This window comes from Puntigrus tetrazona, chromosome 9, assembly GCF_018831695.1.
Source record: "Puntigrus tetrazona isolate hp1 chromosome 9, ASM1883169v1, whole genome shotgun sequence".
NCBI classification, from domain to species: Eukaryota; Metazoa; Chordata; class Actinopteri; order Cypriniformes; family Cyprinidae; genus Puntigrus; species Puntigrus tetrazona.
The window spans coordinates 4,342,469-4,367,159 of record NC_056707.1 but is presented as its reverse complement, the minus strand read 5'-3'; the positions used below and the strand labels follow the sequence as shown (position 1 = coordinate 4,367,159).

Below are 24,691 nucleotides of genomic sequence, written 5' to 3'. Positions count from 1 at the left end.
AACGCAGATTTTAATATCGTTATCATTGTTGCACGTTGCACGTTGCAAAAAAAAAAAAAAAGCTAATTTTCGCGAAAGCGCCGCGCGTGACCGTCGTGTAACACACGTGACCTTAACGTCTCGCGTCCACCCACTTTTTCGCGCCTCGTTTTTTTTTTTGTTCCGACGACAAACACGCGCGAATTCGATTTTATTTTAGGTTGATTTTTAAAAACGCGGAGCTCTTTGCGTCTTCCTTTTAAAATCAATATTTCAATGGAAACCAAAAAAAAAAAAAAAAAAACAAATCCGACGGTATGAAGAGTTCCTGCTCCGTTAACACATTTTTTTTTCCTCCTTGGTGAGAAAGTGAGTCTGGCATTAATTAAAACGACACTAAAACTATAGGGAATATGGAGTCTGCGATCACGGGTCATTCCGGCCCTATAATTTACCATTATTTTTACATTACCTCTAAATGATACAAGCTGATACTGTCGTTAATTGCAGCCTGGTTAAATATATACCGGAATACCCCCGGGGGGCTTCGAGATAAGTTGCTTTCTTTTTGAACGTCCCCATTAAAGAAATGGGATTAGAGGCGCGGCAAGAGTGTGATGTATCGCCGTGTTTCGTTATGCTCTTTACCAAGGCGAGGGTTACAACCCGTACAACAAAGGCATTGAGATAGATGGAGAGGCAAACCGGAGAAGACAGAGGGCAGAAAAACACTGGCCGCGATAACGCCGTCGGTTTCGTATCCAATGTGCAGAGGCTGAAAAAAGAATTCATCATAAAATGCAGCAAACTGTCTGTCACCTCGGCCGAATTGCTTTTGACAAGAAAATAAATCTGCCGCTTGTTTAATATATTTTATTTTTTCTTTATTTCGGTGCTAATAGAAAACCCAAATTAAATGTCCACCGCCGAGATAGAAATGCAAAGATCGATGATGCTCCCGCTACTGTCCAATCACGCCCGTTTAATTGACTGTATTTTCTGGGTAATTGAACCGCTTGTTGTAAATTGGGGATTTTATAGAAACGACATAAAAACTGCATTTACTGACATTCATCGCGTCTTTGACATTGATTATCTGATCAGCGCGTGTCATGCTAACCTCCAATTCTTCATTACGCACTGTTTATGAGCTGTTGCGGAACAACTCGCTTGTTCCGCCGTGATTGATTGCCTTATTAACGCGTGTTCTTGTAAGTGTGACCGAACTGATTACGATGCATATGTTTAGAATAATGTTTCATTTAGCTGACTGCGAGTAATGCGAGGTGACAGCTGCTGCGGGGAGGACGAAATCCGAACTACGGGGAGCACGCGGGGCCAAAAGACCGTCGTTTTAAGGTGGAGCTTCGCGAACGGTCGCGGTTTGGGACGGAAGGCCTACCCCAAAGCTGTCAGATTGCGTTATTATCTGGGAACTCTGGTGATCCCGATCCCGTCCCGGTCGTTGCCTTCGAGATGCCCGGTTCCGTTATATAGACGAACGCGCGCTGTCACGATTTCGTTTTCGGCGAACGCGTTAAAAACAAACGGCAAAGCGCACCAAACAATGGGAGTTCACTGCGTCCACTTGCGTCGGCTGAACAAAGCGTTATTACTCGCTTTGCTTCTGTTGACACCATTAAAGAAAAGCCCGGGAACGGAAGGGAAAAGGTTCGTGGCGACGGGAGCGCGCGCGGGCCGTGATGAGGAGATTTATGCATCAAACGAAACCGCGGCCACCCTTGTTTGTCTCAAATGAACGCTTCTGTTCAAATGCTGCTTTCATATATTATGTGACATTAATTTAACTATAGCTCATTAAGACGGAATGAAATGGTTAAATTAACTTATCAACCCATAATGATGATGAATGGGGCAGTAATTCGGATGCAAGCTGGGCAATTTGCAAGTCTGCACATTTTGATGGTTCTCAAATAACATTTTGAATAGCAGGTCATCCCCTCAATCAATTGCATAAGCACGTTAAGTCGCTCCCTCTCCCTCAAAAAAGGAAAATGTTTTTCATGCATATGTATTAAAACGTGTTCGCAATTATCCTTGAAAATTGCCTTGACTCGCTTTAACGGCGAGCTGTCTGTTTGCTATAAGCCGCCAACGAGAAGGTCTGGTTTGCGGGAGAGGGGGGAAAGAACGGGGGTCAAAAACGGAACGGTTTACCGAAATAACACGTTAATTATATCACATTTTGCCAAAGTGTATTTTCGGCGTGTGAAACCGGCGCTCGCCCCGACGCGCATTTACCGACCCGACACCTATGCTTCATAGAGTTGATGTCACCTGGCACTTTCTGGGAAGTGTTTGAATGCATCCGATGTGCAGAAAACACGCTGACGCCTATCGCTTTGCTTTTCCCGTTAAACCTCATTGCGGTCCCGTCAACGCGTAATGGCGTATCGGGACACTATTTATCCCTTCTTACTTGCGTTAATTACGCGTTTAGTTAACCCTCTGTCAGATTAGTTTCTAACGAAGTAGAGAACGAATTGAAGCCGTGATCGTTATTAATTTTTATTTAATTTTTTTTCGTAGTGAGAATTGCGACAAACGACAGTCGGGGGTCAGGTCAAACGCGGAGGCGCGCGCCACTGAATCGTCACTTTCGCGGATTCATCGCATTTCTAAGAACGAATATAACTGTCGTACCCTGCACTTCGTTACATTAAACGCGCAGGGATATTGTTGCGCCGTGATGTTCTTGACAGCTGTTACTCCGCAAGAAGCGCGGCGGCTTTGCGCGCTAATTCTCGAGCGGTCTGTCGGTCTCGCTGTTAGTTTCCGTCTGACTGAAACGGGGAGCGTTCTCTTGCTTCGGATCGGTGGTCAGCGATCACAGACGTTTGCAATGCGTTATCACTTTTGCACATTTCCAGAGGATGCGGTTTTGCCTCGAAGCGAACGACCGAATGCTTTCTATCACACGACTTGAATCAATATCCGCACTGACAACAAACAGACCTCCTATTAGAGAAAATATTGATATTGAATCTGAATCGGCTCTGATAAGTCACGGCAAATGCAACTTTTTGAAGGCGTTACAAAGTGTAAAACTAGAAAGCAAACTGTATAATAAACGATAGAAAATGAGTCCCATTGCTTACACGCAATACAGCATGCTTATAGGCAGTGTGCATCTTTCAAAGAAGGACAAACTGTGTGTGTGTGTGTGTGTGTGTGTTTAATTTGCTAAAATACTGAATGATATTAAATGAAGAGAATCTCTTAATGAAGACGCTGCAGCTCATTTGGTATTACATTATTTAGTATCAAACACTACTCAGTGATGATCTTAGAAAGGAATGGACGACATGGCAAAATAAAAAGCCTGCCTTTAATGCATCTTTCATAGATTGCATGTATTGTGAGGACAAGTGATGGGCAGCACAGCCACCCCACTTCCAATCACCTACACTTGAGCCAAGAAAAGATTTGAGCATCCACAACGACAGTAAGAGTTCAGCCAAAGGTGAAAACTGATCACTTACTTAGAACTGAAAGAAAAACAGATTCTTAGTCATTTAAATACACTGTTATTTTAAAAACGCTCGTAGATGTTAAAAACATCTTCTCTGTGGCTAGTGCTTGTTTTTAGATCATGCTCCGATCCAGTGACACAGCAGCTGTAACCTGTGGAAGATGCTTGGTTATTAGCTGTATATGCTAACGCTCCTCATCTGGATGTCATCTGGTCACGCTGTGCTGAGAAAGTTATAGAGTCGCTGTCCACGGTGCTGATCTCCACCACTCCAGCCAAGGCAGAAGGGTCCTTCTAGCACTCGTGCTAGGTCCAGGTCTCACGCTGAACTCTATGTCAGTGTTATCAGAGTCCAAAGAAAGAGCAGCGACCATCATAAGCACGTTCCTTCCGTGACACGCGCAGCCTTAGAAGCGCCATCTACCTTTTTATTTCAAAATGAAAATTCAGATCGGTATTTTTGCAAAGCGCTGAATGGGATAATACAGTTATATTTCAGGCCAGTTTGATTTAAGCACACACAAATGCATACACATTGCTAATCGATCGGATTAAACAGTGACGCAATAGAATTATTATCCGGTGCTGTTTAATTATGATTCGAGTTATGCACGTTCTCACCCCGTCGGTTCTGCTCTGAGCAACTGACTAAAATGGTCAGCTAAAATGGGTTTCATTTCATTCAAAAAAAATATTATTTAACAACGCCGAATCAAGCAGTAACAACAAAAAAACTAATTTAAGAGTTTAATGAGAAATCACTTCTTAAAGAAACCACTGTTTGCTGTGTACATAAAAAATGATCATCAAAAAAATGCTTAAATATTACATTTCTTAATTGATATTTAATCACACTGCACCTAAATAGGCATATATATATATATATATATATATATATATATATATATATATATATATATATATATATATATATATATATATAAGATGACGTTGAAATAGCCTTTAATATTTCTGTACAAGAATAACATTTTCTTCTTATCATGTTATATAGCACCTAAGCAAAGACGACACTATTATATTCACATTCAAGGCTCTTTTTATTTCGGAAATAATGAAACTGACAGCATAGGCTAAGCTACATGAAAATAACCAATCTGCTCATCACATATTTGCGCTACAGGCTATATTTCACCACCTCATACTTTCAAATTTTCTTCAGAAAGTAGGCCTGCTTTAAAAAAAAAAACAGGCCATATAAGTCATAAAGCAGTGACTTACTGGACAGTGGTCCAGCGGCTGTGTTCGGTTGTATGGATTGTGTTTGTCTTTGCCAGTTTACACGTGGTGTATGTAGCAATGCATTAAAACAATAATCAGAATAATACACTCTTCATGCAAATGAACTGTGCGTTACCTTAATCTGAATAAATCGACGTCATGTAATTGCTACTAGACATTCATTCATTCACATTTTTAAAATTGATTACACTATTATTTTAATGTTATTGCTTTAAATAAAGATTGTTCAAATAATGCATGTGAATGCAACATTTTCTATAAGAAATGTTAAAACAATGTAATGTTTACAAATACACTAGCGACTAGCGCATAGTGTGTATTTTCTATTACGGTTTTGTTTCACCCAAAACACTCAATACGTGCAAAACAGATAGACCTTTTTGAAATAAATAATCAGTTTCCTCCGTGACGTAAACTTCGCGGAAGCACGAAGTAGATTCTATTTTCCCGCGCTTCGAGGGAGAACGCGCTTGACCACGTGACAGAGCGGGTGAAGTAGAGGAGGTCCGTGCCGCGCGGGGTTGTGGGAGCAGTTTGATGACGTAGGCGGTGGAAGTACGGGGAAAAATAAGGCGAGTCTGGTCTGGATGATATCTTTTTCCAGGGGTAAGGCATCCTCGAGGGTCTTTTGGTGTGTTTTCGGCGCGTTTATGCGCAGTATCGCGGTATAACACCGCGCGCGCGCGACGGAGAGCACGACGCGTCGCCTGATCGTGTCCGCTGTTTGACTTAGACCGCCTCAAAGTGAGTCCGTTTCAGTCTAAAGCGTTCCCGAGCTGTCAAAAGATACGTAAATTACATAAAGCGCGATGTTTTAGCCGGTTAGCAAGTTTGTTTTGCGCGTGTTCACTTCTTGACCGTTGCTCCGAGGATATCGTGCAAGTCTTGTTTTTGTACTCTTAAAGCGTTTGGCTCGATCCGAACTGTCCTGGTATATGAGAGAGAATATATGAGGCTGAATAAAGTTCTAAATGAGATGATTTCCACCGCTGCTTCTGCTATATCCTGATCCTGACAGGTTCGTGTGGGCCCGCTGTCTGAGCTCCTGGGCAAGTTTAAAATAGAGGAGTGTCTTGTTACTTTTCGGAGCCTCCAGATTTTGTGTGAGCTGTTGGAGATATTTGATATCACTGATCTCGTGCACGTCTGAGATCCAGCGGGATCTGAAAGGGTTTTCCGCATGCGTTTCAAGCCGAATGTCAAATGTCGCTGGACCCGTGTTATTTGTGGTAAAGCTTTTGCGCGAAAAGGCGTTTGTTCGGTTGGAAACGACTAGGCAATCGATATAGGCGCAATTGGAAAAATAAGACTAAAAGGATTGAAACGTTGGTAGGTTAATGTGATTATCTACACCTGTGCTGGGACAACCGAGCTTATCCGGGTTGTGGATAGAAGTGATACGGCTAACAATAAATCACGCTTTCTGCCTATTAGATTTAGTTGTATTAATGCCTACACCTAACACAACCCTAAATCTGCACTTTACAATAATGCAAAAATAGTATACTGTAGCCTTAAAGTGATAATATGATGCAGGTAATTATTTAAAAAAAATCTTCACGTGCCAAAAATCAAACGTGTCGTTTTCTACAAAGACCCTCCTTCTAGCAAACACGGTCTGCTCTTATTGGCTGGCTGGCTGGCCCGGTGCATCGTGATTGGTCGAACGCAAGTGTGCGTTTGAAATGTGTTAAAACCGTATTAAAGTTAATAATGTTTACAATCAGTTCGCATTTCAGTCAATTGCAAAGAATTAAACTATTAACGAAACATACTTGCAGTTGCTGATTAAGATTGTCAGGACAAAGTCAGAATGGATTTTATTTTTTTTTTTTTTTTTAAGAAATCTATAAAACAAATTAGAACGTCTCAAATATTAATGCTAACGATTCCTAACTGCATCTACTTTCGGAAAGCTCTGCAGATCACATGCGTGCAAAAACACACTAAAGAAAAGCAAACAAGAAACGGCATCATGTTTAACTCCTCATTCGCTGAAATCGGATGGATTGTTTTGGTTCTGAGGAAAAACTGTGCTTGTTTATATGCGTACATTTACTAAATGTTACCCAAGCATCCACATTTTTTTTAATCGTATCCTACTGAGGTTTTACGATTCCTTCTGTAATCCGTGTTAAACCAAGTGGAAAGCATCTATCGTGATCTTGTTTGTAACGTCAATATTGTTATGCTGAAAGAAACCATCGCCTTTTTCTTGTGAACAGGTGTCTGGCTTCGGTGTGGAGTAACGAGTAACAGAAGCCAGGCTTAGAGAGAAGGCCTGCCCTCACAGGATGGGGGCTGTGGTGTCGCGGTGGAGGGTAAATGTGCTTCAGTCACTCAACTTTTAGGATGTACGCTGTGCGCTATTAATATTAACATCTGATAGAATTGTCGCAGATATGTGGTGCGCTGCTGTATGGTTTTGAATGCTACAGAAAGAAATGGATCATGAAAATGCATCACTTGCTCGCCAGTGGAACCTTTGCAGCGAATGGGTGCCGTCAGGATGAGGGTCCAAACAGTGGATAAAAACAACACGGTGATCCAAGTAGCTTTTACTTTTAAAAATACAAGTGCTAAAAAGGTTTCCACAAAGATCTATTTGGTTAAAGGTCCTTTTAAAGAAGCATTTCTTTCCCTTTTTGTAATCTGAAGAACCTTTCACCACAGATAACCTTTAATGAGTGTTTTCAGGTGTTCGAACTTCTTTCTGGAACCGCTTAGACTTTCTATGACGCCGTGGAGCGCTTTATTTTAAGAGTGTGAAGGAAAAAGCTGCATGTTTGTAAGACATAAATCTGTTGTTAAGGTGTTTTAACTTTAAATTGTAGCTTTAATTAGAGTCCGTAATCCATAACAACACATCCTCCTGTGAAAAATGTCCATCAAAATCACGTCCTCCATCGAAAGAAGTACTTTTTATCATCTGTTTGGACTCTCGTTCTGACGGCACCCATTTACCAATGGGTGATGTAATGCTAGCCTTGCATGGCATAAATTTACAGCAATTTCTATATATATTTTTTTAACTATTCCTTCAACACCTTCCTAATTAAGTGTTATTTGATATGAATTATAACATGCTGTTTACCGCAGAAAGATAAATGGAGTAACTTAGCAATGTCGTACATTTGTACCTCACCAGCTTGCTCTATTGTTGCTCACTGTACTGTATCCATCCACAGGCAAAGCCGACCACTGTAGAGGTCTTGGAGGGTCTTGATAAGGTATAAAACTGCACTTTCATCCATTTCCTGGCATCACTCGTTCTGTCTGTTATACTTGTTATGACATTGAAGGTGTCCTTGTGCAACGGACATATTTGCCCCATAAAACGAGTTTACCAAATAAGCCTTTTAAAAGCTAGTCTGCCTCATTGTCAGTTGATTTGGTTGACCTGTTTTATGAAATGGGCCCATGGTGTAATTATTAGGCGTTTAATGAGAGAGAGGTCTATTCGTTTGCCACGTCTTAGAGCTTGGCTGAGCATTGTTGCAAATAACTTGTTTATAAGTTTGCCGTTTAGAGCCAAAGGCTTCTAAATGCGATTTAAACACGTTTGACCTGATTTGCATCTCGACGAGATTAGATCAGTACGCAGTCGAATTAAATTGTAGCAGATTCCGGTTAGAGCCCGTCTCTCCAGTACTGCCTTAGATATTCAGGTCACGAGGATTTGATTCCAGTCTCGACGAAACAACTTTTTTTTCTTTCACTGCTCTCCGTATGGCAAATTCGTGTCCTTAGGCTGTCGTGCGTGCTTTTATTTTGGCGTGATTCCGCTGAAAACGCACGTTTGAACCTTTGCTCGGTACTAGATACAGTTTTAAAGACGCACACCGTGATGTGTTTGTTGTAATATTGCAAAAAAAGAATTCTACTTCATATCTGAGCGGTTTGAGTGCAGCTTCCTAATTCCTGGCCTTATGGAGGTTTTATGGAGTGTTTTAATTGATCTCCCTCAGGATATCCAAGCCCTTGAGGAATACAGAGAGAAGAACCAGAAGCAGCTGAAGTTATGGGTGTACAGGCTGCTGTTGTACTCGGCCCTGCTGTACTTGATAGCCTGCACAGTCGTCTACGTGTGGTATATCCCAGAGCGGATGATAGGAAAACTAATAGTGGCGTCACCGTTCTTGGTATTTCCTCTGCTGTGAGTACTTGCAGGCTGATGTGGGACGTCGATGGCAAAATCAAAACCTCTTGACGTGCGTGAATATCCAAATGATCACGAAACGAATTTCTTTTCCTGTCTGCAGAGTTTGGCTGCTGAGGAGACTGCTGATTGTTTTGTACAACCGACGGACCGAGAGAAACAGTAAGAAATTCTTACCGTACTCGATTCCGCGTTTGGTCTCGCCGCGAGGCCATTGTTCATATCTACGCATTCATTTTTCTGTTCATTTTCTTGCATCTTAGATGAAAAGTTAGAAGAGCTGAAAGCAGAGAAAAAGAAAATAGTGAGTAATCGGTAGCACTGTCTGTCTTTTAAATGTCACTTCCTGTTGTGTATTTAATTTTGATGTAGCTTGTGTCTGTTTTCTCGAGAGCGGAGGATGTGAATGTGTTAGGATCTTTTAATTTGAGCGAGCTCACGCCGTTAGCGTTCTCCCACCTTCCCCCGTGAGCCGGTTAGCCGTACGCTAATGCTAGCACAACAACGTCCTGTTTTCCGTTCATCATATCGTGGCCCTCTGCTGTCAGCGGGAGAAAGAGATAATTTCTGCTCCTAATAAATAATCCGAAATCAATGAAGACAGCGGGTAATTGGCAAAGAGACTTTACTTGGTAAAGTGCTTGGCTAACGACTTGTCTTTAAATTAATAGTGTTTAGCGATGGGAGGAAATAAATCTGAGAAATTGCTTGTCATCCACTGTCATGTCTAATAACTTTCAATAATTACAGCTGATGGATTTTCACACTCCCCATTATCGCAGTAGGGCTTGTAATTATTCTATTCATTAAAGTTAAATAATTAGCACTATTTGCTCTTTCCCCCGAAATGAAGTTTTAAAGTAAAACCGAACAGAAGACGTGGTTTCTTTCAGCTCTGAAGCCCAACGGGTCTAGATTTTATACAAATTGTAAAGGTTATTGTTTTTTAAATTCATAAGCGTGTCTTTAGTGTTTAATATCAATCAGTTGGTATCGCTGTTTAATGTAATAATTGATGTTTTCTCAAACAGCTGGAGCAGGTAATGGAAACCGAAACCTACAAAAATGCCAAGCTGATTCTGGAACGGTTTGACCCTGACTCTAAGAAAAAGCTTGTGAGTACCTTTTTTTTAAATCTACGAACGACTTCATTAAATTCAGTTACTCATGTGTTTGTTTCCTCTGAAGGAGATTGAGTCTCAACCCATTGGCCCGCCTCCGACTCCAAGACAAGGCCAAGGTAGAGCAGTCAAATCTGTGAAGTTGAACTCTACTCTCTTCATGCCATACTTTAGTCTTTCATCAAAATGCAATAACTCGTTGTAGTGATTTTTAATCTGTTTTCTTTCCAGCTGATAAAATGTTAAATCTCTTTTATAAAGCCTTTTTTTTTAATTGTGTTAGAATTCATTTGGTCATGTTTCAGTCAGAATCCTGTTATTTCTCTCTCAGAGCTGCGCCAGCGGCTTGTGACCCCTCGTCCCGCTGGGCGTCCTCCGCCCGTTCCCGGCCCCTCGGCCCCGCCCACTCCGCTGTCTGCCCCGGGAGGACCACCTGAAAAAGGACTGTCTGCGTCGACCCCACAGGGTCTGGTCCGGAGGCCTGGAACCCCGGCTGGCACACCCGGCCCAGTCATGGGTGAGTCACGGGGAAGGGCGGGTGATGGTGGCTGTTTGATGGACAGAACGGACGGGCCCGGCCAGGCTCGTAAAATCAGAGGTGCATGAGTGGTTGACGCCAGTATTTAGTTTTTATGCATGCCTGTCGATTTTCTTTGTAGCTGATTACCTGATCTGGTCTCGTAAAACAAGTTCATCAAGCAAGCCAGGCTTATTTCGGTTAGTCTGACTTATTTTGAACTAAATCAACTGACAGTCAGACTAACTGAAATAAACCTGGTTTATTTGGTAAACTTGTTTTATGAAACCCTGCTACATGTGCCAGAAATCACAGTAAACTATTAGAGCACAGATTTCCAATTTGACAAATGAAGTGAAAGTCATCCGTGTTTTGTAAATACAATTTCTTCCTCATTGGCATTTTTTTTTTTATTAAATTGTAATAAGACAAAATAAGTTTTTTATTTCCTAAGGCGATAGCTGTCATAATTTTTTTTGTAGAGTATGTATAAATGTCTTTGTGTGTGTATCTATGTAAATATGTATGAATGTGTGTTTTGTTAAAACTAGTGAAAAAGTTATTTAAATTATTTTTAAATTCATAATTAAAAAACTGAAATTGTTGCCTGGACAACTGATATTCAGGAAAAAAGGAGAGAAAAAAAATAATATTTTATATACCACATTTACATTTTTCCCCATTTATTTTAATTTTAATTTAATTTTATGGTAATTGAAGAAATGTATGAACAACTTTGGTATATAAACACTCTAGAGCCACTCCAGTATGTTTCTAAAAACATCTTTCTAAATGCCATCTGAAGTTTTCTTTCAAATCTTTTATTTGAAGAATTAAAATGACCGAAGATGAAATGGAACAAATAAAAACGATCAAAATATAAAAAACTAAAACGGCAACGTCTATCTAAGTTACTAAACTTTAAATTAAATCTGAAAATATAAACGTAAATGCTAACTCAGAATGTTAATGAATGTTATAATAGTGCAAAACTAATGGTAAAATTAGCCCGGAGCAGCTGCAGTGTGTTTTAACTATCTTTTGGGTGGATAGCGCCGTTTTATTTATCCCCAGTCGACTACAAACATCTGCTAGCAGTGACTGACAGGTGACAAAGGCCCTGCTGTGTTAGTCCTGCAAGTTTTGCTGTGTGCAAACAGTTCTGGGTCCTGTTCAAGCAAACACCTTTAGGAAGAAATTGGAAGTGAAAAGCACCTTGGTCCACTGCGGCGTCTCCATATGCCGGTAAATGAGTAAGCAGCGGGGATTCCTGACTATGCCAAGTCTGGCAGAAATGACCAGTCTTCTCGCTATGATTGCTCTTGATGTTAAATTATATTAATTATGAGTGTGGATCACAGCGGGCGTGAGGAGGGAGCTCCATATCAGTGTCGTTATTAAAAGCTGTCCCTCTTATCATTCATCATCGGCCATGCAGCAGCGAGCCACAGATACCGTCACACGTCTGAGGAGCGCACTGACACGTGCGTGTGTGTGTGTGTGTGTGTGTGTGTGTGTGTTCGCAGGAATGCACCCTCCGGGTCCTCCGCTGGCCAGACCCATCCTCCCCAGAGAGCGAGGTGCCATGGACAGGGTCATTGAGTACCTAGTGGGTGATGGACCTCAGAACAGGTGAATGCTCTGTCCTGAAATCATGATTTATATCTTTACACTGAGCAAAATCAAGGTGTGATATGATTTCCGAAAGAGAAAGATCACTATATAATACAGAGAAGTTCAGCTTCAGTTCAGCCAAACCCAGAGAATAAATAACAGTTTGGTTGTGCTGGATATTGGAGAAAAAAAAATGAATGCCTGATAAATTGGGAAAAAATATAGATTTTTAATATATATAATCAAAATGACCCAACTGCAGCTCATTTCAGGCGAGTTGAAATGCAGAATTAAAAACATGAGTTACCTGTTTTTGCAAATGAACTCTTCATGAGATGTATACTGATAATTGCCTAAACGATATATTTTGCGTAACATAATTATTATTTTTATAATGGGGCTGGTTAATAAATGTTTGCATTTCAAGGTTAAGAAAAACTTTAATATATACTACTGTACAAAACATTAGTTTTTGCAAAGATGCATTAATTGGATCAGCATGATTTTAAATTTTTTTTTTTTTTTTTTTTTTTTTAATTTTTCAAATTTTACTGTTTTTTTATTTTTGTTTCATCCAAGATAAACATATTACAGTTTTCAGGGATAAATTGCATTTTGCAATATATTAGAATAGAAGACAGTCGGGTAAAAATATTTTACAGTATTACTGTTTTTGTTTTTTAACTGTAATTTTCAAATAAATGCAGCTCTGTTGAGCTGTTTTGCAATTTAGTTCGAGTAAATTTGTAAAGGGCTAAGCTAGATTTCAGATCAGTAACATTTTTGTCATGTGGCCTTTTACATCCCTTTTTTTTCCATTTTCAATTATTGCTCTCTTTCTTGCAGATTTGCTCTGATATGCCAGCAGTGTTCGTCTCATAACGGCATGGCTTTAAAGGAAGAGTTTGAATATATTGGTAAGTTTGAGAGACAAATGACTGTTCAGAAAGTCACAGAGCACATTAAGCCAGAAGAGGACTTTTTAATTTTATTTTTTACGTAAACAAGTGCCCCTCTGATGCGTTGGCAAATCATTAATGTGCTGCATGTTTCTTTCATACTCTTGTGTCTGAGGATCATTCAGATTAGATGAGTTTGTTTTTACTGCTTACGTTTTAGCATTCAGATGTGCCTACTGTTATTTCCTGAACCCGGCCCGGAAGACACGTCCCCAGGCCCCGCGTCTCCCAGAATTCGCTGCAGAAACCAAGATGAGCCAAGACCTCCCTGCTGTTGCCATGGAGACAGACCTGTCTAGCTCTCCACCTGCCCCAGGTACCAGATCTCCACCAGAGTTCACCTGAGCAGCAGGAGGAGATGATGTTTAGATGCTCCTGATATTCGGAGGACTTGCGTGCCATATTAAAGGATGATTTTTGAAGGGCTGGGTTTGTTTACTGCAGGTCTATTGTGTGTGTGTGTGTGTGTGTGTGTGTGTGTCAGTGAGAGAGAGTCCCTGCTGCCCATGCCCTCTGAGAGGACATTTGCTGATGTGCTGAGAACAGATCTGTGAGGTGATTAAAGGCTTTAGAGTCTTATATCCCCCCCCACAGTGCTGCCTAGTTAGTGGGGCTTTACCCTATGTCTCTACCTGACACACACACACACACACACACACACACACACACACACTCTCACTGACTCTCCTGTCTTGCTGTTTCTTCTCTTATGTGCTCAGTCAGTAGCAAGTGATGGTGTGTGTGTGTGTGTGCGCGCTCAGCATCTTCATTGTGGAATTTAGTGTCCTTTTTATGTAAAAATTAGTTTAACCATATTTAAATTATTTTATATATATAGATATAGATTTGCAGTATGTTGTTGCATTTGGTTTTTAATAAATTTCTACTTTCTATTAATCAAGGAGTCCTGAAACAATCTTATTTTCCCCAAAAAACAATATTGAGCCGCATACATTTGTCAACATGTCTTATTAATGTTTTGTTATATTGTTTCTCAAGCAGCAAATCAGCATATTAAAATGATTTCCGAAGGATCATCATGTGACACTGAAGTAATGATGCTGAAAATTCGGCTTTGATCGCAGGAATAAATTACTTTTTAAAATCTGTTTAAATAGAAACCAGCCATTTAAAATTGTAAGAATAATCCATACATACTGTGCGGTTTACAGATCAAAATGACTTGTAGCTCTTTTCTTCCTGCTTCAGCAGAGAGCACTTTTAAGACCCAATGCTATAAACGGTGGTATAAATAACAGTGCTCTACATTAAGGTCTAGCTGTGTTGTGTTTATTTTGTGCATGAAAATCCAATTATATGCCTCTTTTCACAGTGAATTGAATCTTGCTAACAAGCGCTCCTTTGGTTTGTTCATTAGAGGATAAAGCAGCCGGTCCAGGGCGTGTGGAAGCAGAACCTGGAGAGCAGCGAGCAGAAGAGAGCCTCTTAGAGGAGAAGGCGGGAGATCCAGATCCCCTCTCCAGCATCCCGGACAAATCAGACGGAGAGCATGAAGTGTCTGCCATGGAAGTGGAGTAGAGTGAGAGAGAGAACATGCGCCAATATAAACCTGTCTGTCTCTGTGTGTGTGTGTGTGTGTGTGTGTGTGTGTGTGTGTGTGTGTGTTTTGACTTTCTTATTCTTTACCTTACGTATGTTACTTTTTAATTTCTACACGTTACTGCAGTGTTATTTCATAGATTAGTAAATCCAAGCCAAGTAGGAATTAATAGTTTAGTGGTCAAAGGCATTTTTGTGAGGGTTTTTTTTTATTATTATTATTGTTGTTGTTGTTGTTGTTGTTATTATTATTTGCCTTTAGTTAAATCGCAAGTTTAGTTTAATAGTCAGGCAATATAGTGTCTTTGTTTACAATCGAAGCTGTATGTAAAAGCTAAAGCTTAACTTCTCCTATTCTCTTAGTTGACAAGAAAAGCGGCTATTTACACGCGTTTCATTTCATTCTCCACGTAAGCACTGTTTTGTGACTGAATGTATTTAATATTCTTATTTACAATATGTAATAATGCAAAAATGTCCTGTTCAAAAGTATATTTATACTATTTATAGTTATGAATGTCCTCTCAGTGCCTGTTTTTGAAGTGTAACGTACATTGGGTGCGATCGGTCCCATGTTTACATGTCTGTTCAGGTATCGTCATAGGAATGTCTGGCTATTTATTACGGCATAGAAACAGCCCTTCAGTGTTCTCAGCCTTATGTGCCTTCATGTTCCACCTGCTTCCAGTGTGAAGAAAAGCAGATGAGTTATCTAATAGCATAATGTGCAGAAATACAGTGCTGTTTTTATTTTGTCTACAAGGTTTAATATGAGAAATAAAGTTTTTAAAACCGATATCCTGTTGTTGAGATGCTGAGTTCTTAAAGGCAGAGTATGTGTGTGTGTGTGTGTGTATATGTATATGTATGTATATATATATATATATATATATATATATATATATATATATATATATATATTATTTTTATTAGTGCTGTCAAATGATAAATTACACATGTAACCAAAAAATTATTTTGGATGCATAGGGCGTATTTAAAAGTGTGTATATATGTATATACACTCGATCTGCATATTTTGGAAATACATATTTATATTTAATTACATAAAATGTATATACATTTAATATAAATTTTTCTTAAATATGCATGTATGTTTGCGTTTACATTATACATAAATATACACACACACATACGTACATATATATACATATGCACATGTACGTGTGTATATATAGGTGTCAACAAACACTTTTATTATGGATGCAATAATTTTACAGCACAAATTTGTATGCATTTATTTAATGCAGTATCTCTCAAACGTTCAGCGCTGACCTGTCCCACGCCAAATAAAACCACTTTTCATTTCCACCAACACAACCGATCTTAAAAATGTTTTTTTAGTTTTTATTTTCTTGAGAGCGAAAATGTCATGCTTGCGCAGGTAGAGATGTGTAGTTATTGGTCGTAGCCAGTGTTATTTGTGTGGAGAGATTGCCGGTCAGTGGATATGCCACTTGAATGGTTAAGTGACCCTGCTCAAGCGAGCGTGAGAGAGCATCTGTGAGCTCGGCCCAAATAGGCTGTTAGTGTCCTGCGGCATCGGTCCATCCGCTCTGACACGGAGAGACATCGAGACGAACGCGTTAAAACGCAGTCCATTTTCATTAGGGAGCCTATTTTAGCTTGTGATCATTTTATTTTAGCTCATTGATCATTTCAGACAGTATTAGATAATGGGAGTGACACGCAAGCCCAACTGAGCTTGATTACTTGACCCTCTTCATTTGCAACGAGAGCGATATCTCTGCCCCCGACACGCGCCCCCGCTCGCTCTCAGGTCACTCTCTCACATTTGTCTTTGGGATTTTATAATGCATGTTTACAGATACGTGACCCCCTGAGCGCGGCAATGCATCACTGTCAGCGGGACGGTGGCACCTGATTCCCATACACCGCGCCTCTCTCTGACCTCTGACAGCACCCCGGTGCTCCAGAAAAAATAACCCGTCAATAGGACATTTGAACCTTTCCCAGCAAATATGATGTAGATCAAGCGTTGGCGAATTACTCGTGAGGTGGGCGCTCAGTAGCCCGGGCCCGTTTCGTTTCGGAGTCAAACTCCTCACTACATCATGCTGCGAGAGATGACATTTATTTTCTTTGACGTCTTTGGTAGTGCACTGTCAGTAAAATCATTCTGTGTGTTTTGAATTCCCATCCATTTAAAGAGTTTGCAAGCTCGGCGCCCGAAGACGCTTTTTCATGCTTGTGGCACAATCGCTTTTTTTTTTATTGAGGATTTCTCTCAGGCAGATGGAGTGATTAGATATGAATCCATCTCGATAGTCGCCTCGCTTTCTCTCATAGAAAGAGTCGCATATCCGGTAGTTCAAACTCATTTTTTTTTTTCATGCCGTGTCTTTTCTGTTTGATGCATCTGTTCTGTTTAGAATTGTACGCTCACAAAGAAGTCATATGGATGCGACATGAAATTAAAGAAAACATCTTTCAAAACACATTTTAAAGAGACGTCCACCTCATTTGTAACCCAAGAACGAGTGAGGCCATTTGAAACTTCTCTAATCCATTTCTATTCGTTTTTAACATTGGTGTAATTGTCGTAATTTTAAACGTTTTGCTTGGTAACGCATAGTTTTGACTTTTAATGCACTAGTTATGAAGTTACAATGCTGGGTAGAATCCAATAAAGAGGCACTTGTAATTAATGTATAACTTTTTTATGGATTAAATAATTGCGTATTGTTCAGACGATGGCAAAAAACATAATTTTTTTTTCTCTTTTAAATTGTCTTTCCGAAAAAGACACTGTTGACTATATTCACAAATGTCACACAAACTATTCTGCTAACTGTGCTTCTAAATATAGGTGAAAAAAAAAGCAATTACGCCAAGTATGAAACATTAAACACTGGTGATGTAGCCGTCTTCATTTTCCAGCGACCTTCAGTGACTCTTGGTTCTGGAAGTCTTGACAAAAATATTTCAAACGTAGAAAAATATCTCCCGGACGATTTTGTCAGCCGAAGCCCATCCTAGAGGAAGTTAATATTTCATCACATCTGCATGAAATGCAGGTAAACACACAAAATATATATTTTCTATCGCATTGGGCTATTTCAGTATTTATGATTTAATTATTAGTTATGCAACTTTCACTGCAGTTCTTATTGCAAGTCTATTTTATGTATTAATGCGTTAATATTGAAAAGTGGAATTGATTTTTTTAATATCGATGTGATGCATTTAATGTATGAGTTTGATTTAAAAAGTAATCTAAAACATAGTCGGATTACGTTACCTGAAAAGAGCATGCTAAATAATGGGTCCCACTTCATATTAAGTGGCCTTCATCAAAAAATAAGTACTTATTGTGTTTCTATTGTATCACAAAATACTACTATTGAGGCGAGATACGGGTTATGGACTGGTTTGGGGGTGTGGGTAGGTTTAAGTTGTAGTTTAAGTTGTAAGCGATGGGTCAACAGTTTAAGTGTGTATATACAGAAATTAATTACAGGTATAATTGCATATAGGTATTTTTATATATATGTGCATTGCGTCAAGTGGCTTTAACTACTATGCACTTACATTTGAATGAAAGTAGGACCGAACAGGGTTATTAAATACAGGTTGTGCCACGTAATCGGCAAGTGATCTACCCAACGAATCCGAACGCCTCACTTCTATTTTAGTCCACTCTCTGTTGATCCGAGGCCTACTTTAAACCGCAGCTGGCGGACGTTATGTAGAAAACCCCTGTATAGCGAAGGATGCATATTTTCTGCTCTCCTTCATGCAGCCCGTTTGTGTCCGCACAGGAAGGAGATTCCATCTGCTTTCTGCTATCAGTGACCTACTAATTGATTTTCAAGGATGACAAACGAGCCTCCGGTTTGCTGAGGAGAGGTAATTCCTGTCAGGCCGAGCACAGACTCTCAGAGCTCCAGCCGCCCTCAAAACTCAAAAACCGCACGTCTCTGGACTCCCATTTATACTGATCTTTTATTTATTCCACGAAAATATGGCAGATAAGAAGCATAAGTGTTCTTGATATTGTGTTTTGTCACATCCAGCAGCCAAAGATTGAAATCCTAAGAAACAATTTTCTGTTGAAATGAAAGAGCTTGGCCTCGTGAACCCCGGAGGAAAATAACCCCGCTGTTCCAGGCAGAATACATATAACAGAAGAACTGAATAAGTTAAATAGACAAGAGCACGAGCCGTGTCAATTTTCCATTTACTGCCCTTTGGGGTGAGCGCTTCAAAATCCTCTTAAAAGATGACTTGTTACGCGTCTTCTCGCCGGCGACTAATATGAAGCCTGAATGGTGCATTGTGGTAACAAAAAAAAAAAACGTGGAGTTGGGTTCATCGCAATTCAGACCACCCTCGCCGTTCGCTCGAAGAACGATACGGACCATAATGAGTCGAATGTCACAAAAGCAATTAACATGTCCCGGTATTAGAGTTCACCGTGGGATGATGACAACTGTATCATTATCAAAGTCATCATACCCCCGTAGGCGCGAGGGACGCATTAAAATCGAATTAAAGAATCGCGCGACGAGACGCTCCACGAGCGGTTGAATTCTGGCAATTAGCTTTTGGCTCTGTGATTCTTAAATGCCACAAGACAAAGTTGAGTGGCGTGAATTCATTTCACGAAAAGGTCACGAGGTGCCAAAAATATGTTGATTTGAACGGAATTACCATTTAAATCGCAAAACACATTTAGGCGGGCCGTTCCCCCTCCGTCCTCTGCGCGCTGGAGCCTGCCGTAAATTGTTAGACAGGAACAATAAGCTTCTCTGGAGCAGAAAAGTCATTAAAGCGCGCTGTAGCTCAAATGGAGGCTCTTCTGAAACGCTTTTAGAGGCGTCGTGGTGCGGAGAAATGCCAGGCCTATCATCGCTCTGCGTGTTCTTCAGCGTTTTTCAAATCTGAAAGGGCACATCTTTTATTTTAGCGCTGACACTCGGGCTCGTGGATGCACAGCCTATGAGTGCTTTAACAAACCGTTGTGAATTTAGAGATGACTGACGCCGTCGTTCCCCGTGTAAAAGTAGCTTGACCTTTCCGTTTTGATAAAACGGTGGCTTCTTGTCCTGTCCGTAGTGAAATTTCGGCCCTTTTAAAATTACGAGCCGTTTCGGCCTTGACTCGCAAAAAAAGATCAATCGCAAAATTGTTTACATAACAAATACCCGTGTACTGTATATATTCATGATACATCTTTAGAAAATATTTGCATGTGTATATTTCCATTCGTATAATTTATATTATAAATAAATATATTAACACATTTTTCGGAAATGTATATAAACATTTATATATGCATAATATATGTATTACACGTGCATGTATTACGCAAAAAAAAACTATTTTGGAGTGCGGTACATTTACAGTAATTACCGTTATTTCATCCCACCTTACTTTTTTATCAGCAATGCACACAAAACTTCTTCTATAGGAAGAGGGACTTGCTCGAATGGGGTTGAACAAAGCCAGATCCCAGAGCCGTTGAACACCCGATCCGAGGAGAGGAACTAGTTCTCGCGAGTCTATACTTGTCTCAAAGCGCGAGTTAAAATACTGCCTGACCTTCATATAATTTAGCCCTCGCGCTGGATCCATCCCATAACACCTGACACGTGGATTTACGGCGAGTTGATGTTTCGGGTGATCCTCCATTGGAAATCGATGTTACGGCAAACAGACTTACCAAACCCTCCGGTTCCCACAAGTGCTCGATAATTATGGTAATTACATAGCTTTCGCGTGAAGCAATACGGCGTCTTCGTAAGAGAGCGACCGCATCCCATGACCCTTTCAGCAGCGATATACGGTCTGTTTTTACCCAGAGAGCCGAGGGGAGGGGGGTCTGGAGTTAATGCCGGCGTAGCTAGCATGTACCCGTGGCTCTATCTCATGTGGAAATCATACAAAGCATCCTGCAGCCCGCAGCCTCATTTTATGGGCTCATCCATTACCGCTCTGTCATTGTTAATTGTCTTCTTTTTACCTCTGCAGGATTCTCCAAATTGGTGCTATCGAATGTGACAGGGGGAAGAGCATTAACCATCTGACAAGATGATATCTGCGTTCAATTTCCTTTTCTGCGCTGATATATACCTGCAGCACATCATTTTCCTCTCTGTCATAAAGAGAGCAATAAATCAGAGGTGCTTATGGAGGCACGGCAGAAAACAGGGCCGCCGGATTTGTGTCCCCAGCGCTGGCTATTAGGACGCCATTACCGCCACGTTCTGCTCCTTCAAACAAAAATGATCAAGCTTAATGCCGCTGAGATTAGGGAGATTAAGAGGGAAAGAGAGAGCGGCCTCGGCCGTCTCCTCCAAACAAACTACGCTAAACTCGATAAAAGAAACGCCGTCTTCTCCCTTCTCCTCTCGTTGACACTATTATCCATCTGTTTGGACGAAATTGCTGTATCATAGTATAAATCTGAGATACAAGTGACACATCCTCTAAAATAAAAGGGAACATTAACTGCTCTATCTTCCCCAGGCCCTGGGATCTGCCGGCTGTAAGCTCACTCAAGTGTGGTGGCAGTTATGCCGGGTTTTTACTGGACTACAGACAATTATCCTTTACTCCTCTCCTCTCCCAAGACAAACTGCCGGGGCTTCATCTAAAATGATTGCAAATAGATTTTACAAAATGTCTGTCGCCAGATTGCCGCCGTAGATTATTTCACTTCGATGAAGTCGAAAAACAAATCTACGAATCCGTCACCGTATTTTTAGCGTAACGCTGCAAACCTCCGCCACAGTTTGGGAACAAAATGCGGACGATACCTTCGTCGAGGGAGGGCTTCGGACTTAGAGGAAGTGCTTCGTGGAGACGAAAAAAGACACTTCGCTTAATAAGAAGCACAGGTATTACACGAATGGAGTTTGTGATTGATGAATCAGAAAAATAGTTTTAATAAAAGCTTTGTTTCGCTTATATTTTTTAATGTTTCTTCGTGGGGTTTGCCAATTGAATTGTTGATAACGGATGCAAATATATGTTATTATACGTGTTATTACTCATGCATAACAATTACATGCATAATGCTGAGCTAACAACAGTTTAACGTAAACGTTTCCGAAAAGCACTAGAATTTCAGAGAATATTGCACCATGTTACATGTTCTGTGCGAAACATCTTTTGAAAAAACTAACAAAGCTAAATTAGCTCAAAAACCTTTCCGTACTAAATCAGTGTTTAGTAACGAAATTTACCAGACCTGAATATTTATCAAAATCTTGATCGTGTGTGAAAGTAACTAGTATGCAGCAGATCTAGAACACTATAGAACAGTTAAAGAACACACACACACATAAAAATGTTACATTGTTGCTATGCTGCAGAGAACTTTCATTCGCACAGTCTTTACGTTTCATACTCAAATGCCATACATTCACATACAATGAGAATATCTGTGGATGAAGAGCATGACTTCTGATCTGAAGATGAGTTTGTGTTTGTGTTTCCCAAGATGTCGTGATGGTATTTTACTGTATTAGTGAAGGCATTTGGCCCTCGCGAATTAGGCTATATCCAACCCAAATCGCAACTAAATGACTGGGGGTCTTTTAAGTCATTACATTATATATTGCTTAACTAAATAAAAAAAGTCAATAATATATTTCTTTCTCTTCGGTATATTCAGTTATATTTGCTTTGAAAAGTTCTACGTTTGTGTTGCATAAAAGGGAATGTGTTTAAGTTAAGAAAACAGCTTTGAATTTGTTATATATATATATATATATATATATATATATATATATATATATATATATATATATATATATATATATATATACATAATACAATCTAAATACAAGGTCCAAGTGCTGTTCAAGATCCTGCTGTAGATTGAAGGGGTATTTTCAGGAGTATTTACTGTCAGGACAGTCTGTTCTTCAGGATTTCTTTCTTTAAAAGTTTTCTATTGTTGACCAATCCTGGACTCTTCAGTATTCCTTGCACAGCGGTTCCTATATAAACACAAAAATATAGTCTAGACAGTTTTCTTCAGTGAAGACAGTGACACATACAGTGATGTAGGTAAGAATCTATTACCGGATTTCGGTCACACACACACACGCGCACACACACATAAAAACACAGACTGCGATGCCGGCGGTGAATACTGGGCCTTGTGAAAACACGACCAAATTACAGCTCTGAGCTCCGATTCAGCATGAGACTCATGTACATTTATTGTGTTTGTTCTAGATGCCTAAAACAGCCATGCATGACTCCATCCATCTCCGTTTGTAGCGCAATAGCTTTGCACAAGATGAGATGAAGATATGCAAAAGAACAATCTGACACAAACGTGCATAAATTGTGCTGAATTGTAACAATGACTAAATTGAAGCCCTGCTTGACTGGTTTTCATTTCCTAAATATAGGAATTACATCTGTTCATGGCTCTTCGTCAAAAGTTTGACATGCTTTGTGTTTTCGGTTCTTCGTACTGGATGCTGAGACTAATGTGCCGAGACGATAATCTCTCTTAATTTTTGGGGTGGCGTGAGGTTAATCCAGAGATGAATGACTGACACGTGATGGAGGGTAAAGAGGAGCGTTTTCACTGCTGTGGGCGTTTAAACCTGTCTCTAACGGCGCAGTATTGATCCTCTGCTTTCAATAAGGACTCTCATCTACATATTCACCTCAATATTCAGAGTACATAAGCATTCTGTAGCATTCTGTAGACTGTGAATGTGGGGGCATATCCATCAGTTTCCTGCCAATGTCAGCAGTGACTCGGACCGGAAGGTATAGGAGATGCAATTTCACACCGGATGAAAACATTTCAGGAAAAAAGGTCAACCGGACCCGAAAATCATCATAGAAATCCAAAATTTACGCTAAACTGATATGACTTTATGCATTTTTTGCAACTGTTGCATTGAGTTTGTAATGTTCAAATAATCTGGGCTAATGTAAAGCGTTTTTTTTTTGTGCTATGTAGCATAAATTTCACTTAGTTAAGCTATAGAAGACTTGGGGTATGTTGTGAAACACATACAATAAATAGAGATTTATAAAATCATGAAAATGTTCTTTTGTGTATGCCATTTTTACATAATCCCATATTTTTCATGAAAATGTAAAGATGAAGAGACAATCATGATATGCATTGATATCAACTGCACTGCACTGAAAATCACACACACACACCTTTCTTTGAAGAAAGGTTTTGATCCACTTCAGACGTTGACTACTGAATATATATGCGTGTAGAGTTCATTTGCAAAAACACATTTTGTAGCAATTTTCAAAAATTATGTTTTTTTTCTTTGTGCGTTCATTTCAATGAAACGCGGCTGGGTTATTTTTATTAGGTTAAAACTTAACACGAAATAAAGCCATGATAACATTTAAAAATATCTGTTTTTGCAAATAAACCATTCGTGTATATGACATAGGCTACGTTACGGATATCTTTACGGCTAAGTCCCCCAGACAGATATTTCTATCACTTATAGATGCTCCTTTTGTGGTATATTTTTACTTTCTTTTAATCTTCTTGGAACTCGACGACCACTGCAGCCACCGACCGAACTGGAAAGAGCGGCATGAACCTTCTTCAAAATTTCTCCTTTTTTTTTTGCGCTCGGCCCGAAGAAAATGAATCACACTTGTTAAAAACAACACAAAGGTGAGCAACGGTGTCGGAAAGCTTTTTTAATAAGCGAACTGTTCCCTTAATGCTCAAGCTGTATGGTCTTTTGCTAAATAAAGCAACCTGACACGTTCCGGCACATCCGCCGTATTCCTTCATTTGAGGAATGCTTACACACAGCTCATAATGCTTTGTTTTTAGGTTGACTTTTATATTTTTCCTCCACCAAAAAATGCTGGGGTGTCTGAAAGCAGTCTGTAAGTCATCATTACTGCTGAGCTGGGCATGGACCGCTGCTCTGGGTGAGGAGGGAGCTGATGAACTGAGACCACAACACAACTCCTCAATGCTGCGCTCATTTCACCTCTTATACGATCTGTTATCCACAAGGCCGGTGCTCA

At 40.0% G+C, this 24,691-nt stretch overlaps 1 protein-coding gene across 4 annotated transcripts; it reads left to right on the top strand.

Moving 5' to 3' along the window:
* Window positions 1-5,190: 5,190 nt before the first annotated feature.
* Window positions 5,191-15,458, top strand: lnpa (limb and neural patterns a). 4 transcript variants are annotated; one of them, XM_043249550.1, is made up of 13 exons: window positions 5,191-5,338; window positions 6,958-7,053; window positions 7,921-7,962; window positions 8,701-8,888; window positions 8,995-9,053; window positions 9,155-9,195; window positions 9,923-10,006; window positions 10,080-10,131; window positions 10,344-10,610; window positions 12,056-12,161; window positions 12,990-13,060; window positions 13,263-13,418; window positions 14,481-15,458. In XM_043249550.1, exons 2-13 carry the CDS (start codon window positions 7,027-7,029, stop codon window positions 14,639-14,641), a joined length of 1,254 nt encoding a protein of 417 aa, XP_043105485.1. In that variant the 5' UTR covers window positions 5,191-5,338; window positions 6,958-7,026; the 3' UTR covers window positions 14,642-15,458. The 4 variants fall into 4 exon arrangements, with proteins under 4 accessions (XP_043105485.1, XP_043105488.1, XP_043105487.1 ...); XM_043249553.1 differs by having other exon boundaries at window positions 5,192-5,338; window positions 10,344-10,529; XM_043249552.1 differs by having other exon boundaries at window positions 5,206-5,304.
* The last annotated feature ends 9,233 nt before the right edge of the window (window positions 15,459-24,691 follow it).

Coding starts and splice junctions, on each gene's coding strand:
- lnpa (XM_043249550.1), top strand. CDS start 7,027: ATGGGGGCTGTGGTGTCGCGGTGGAGG. Junction 7,963..8,700: donor TCTTGGAGGGTCTTGATAAG/GTATAAAACTGC, acceptor GATCTCCCTCAG/GATATCCAAGCCCTTGAGGA. Junction 9,196..9,922: donor AAGCAGAGAAAAAGAAAATA/GTGAGTAATCGG, acceptor TTTCTCAAACAG/CTGGAGCAGGTAATGGAAAC.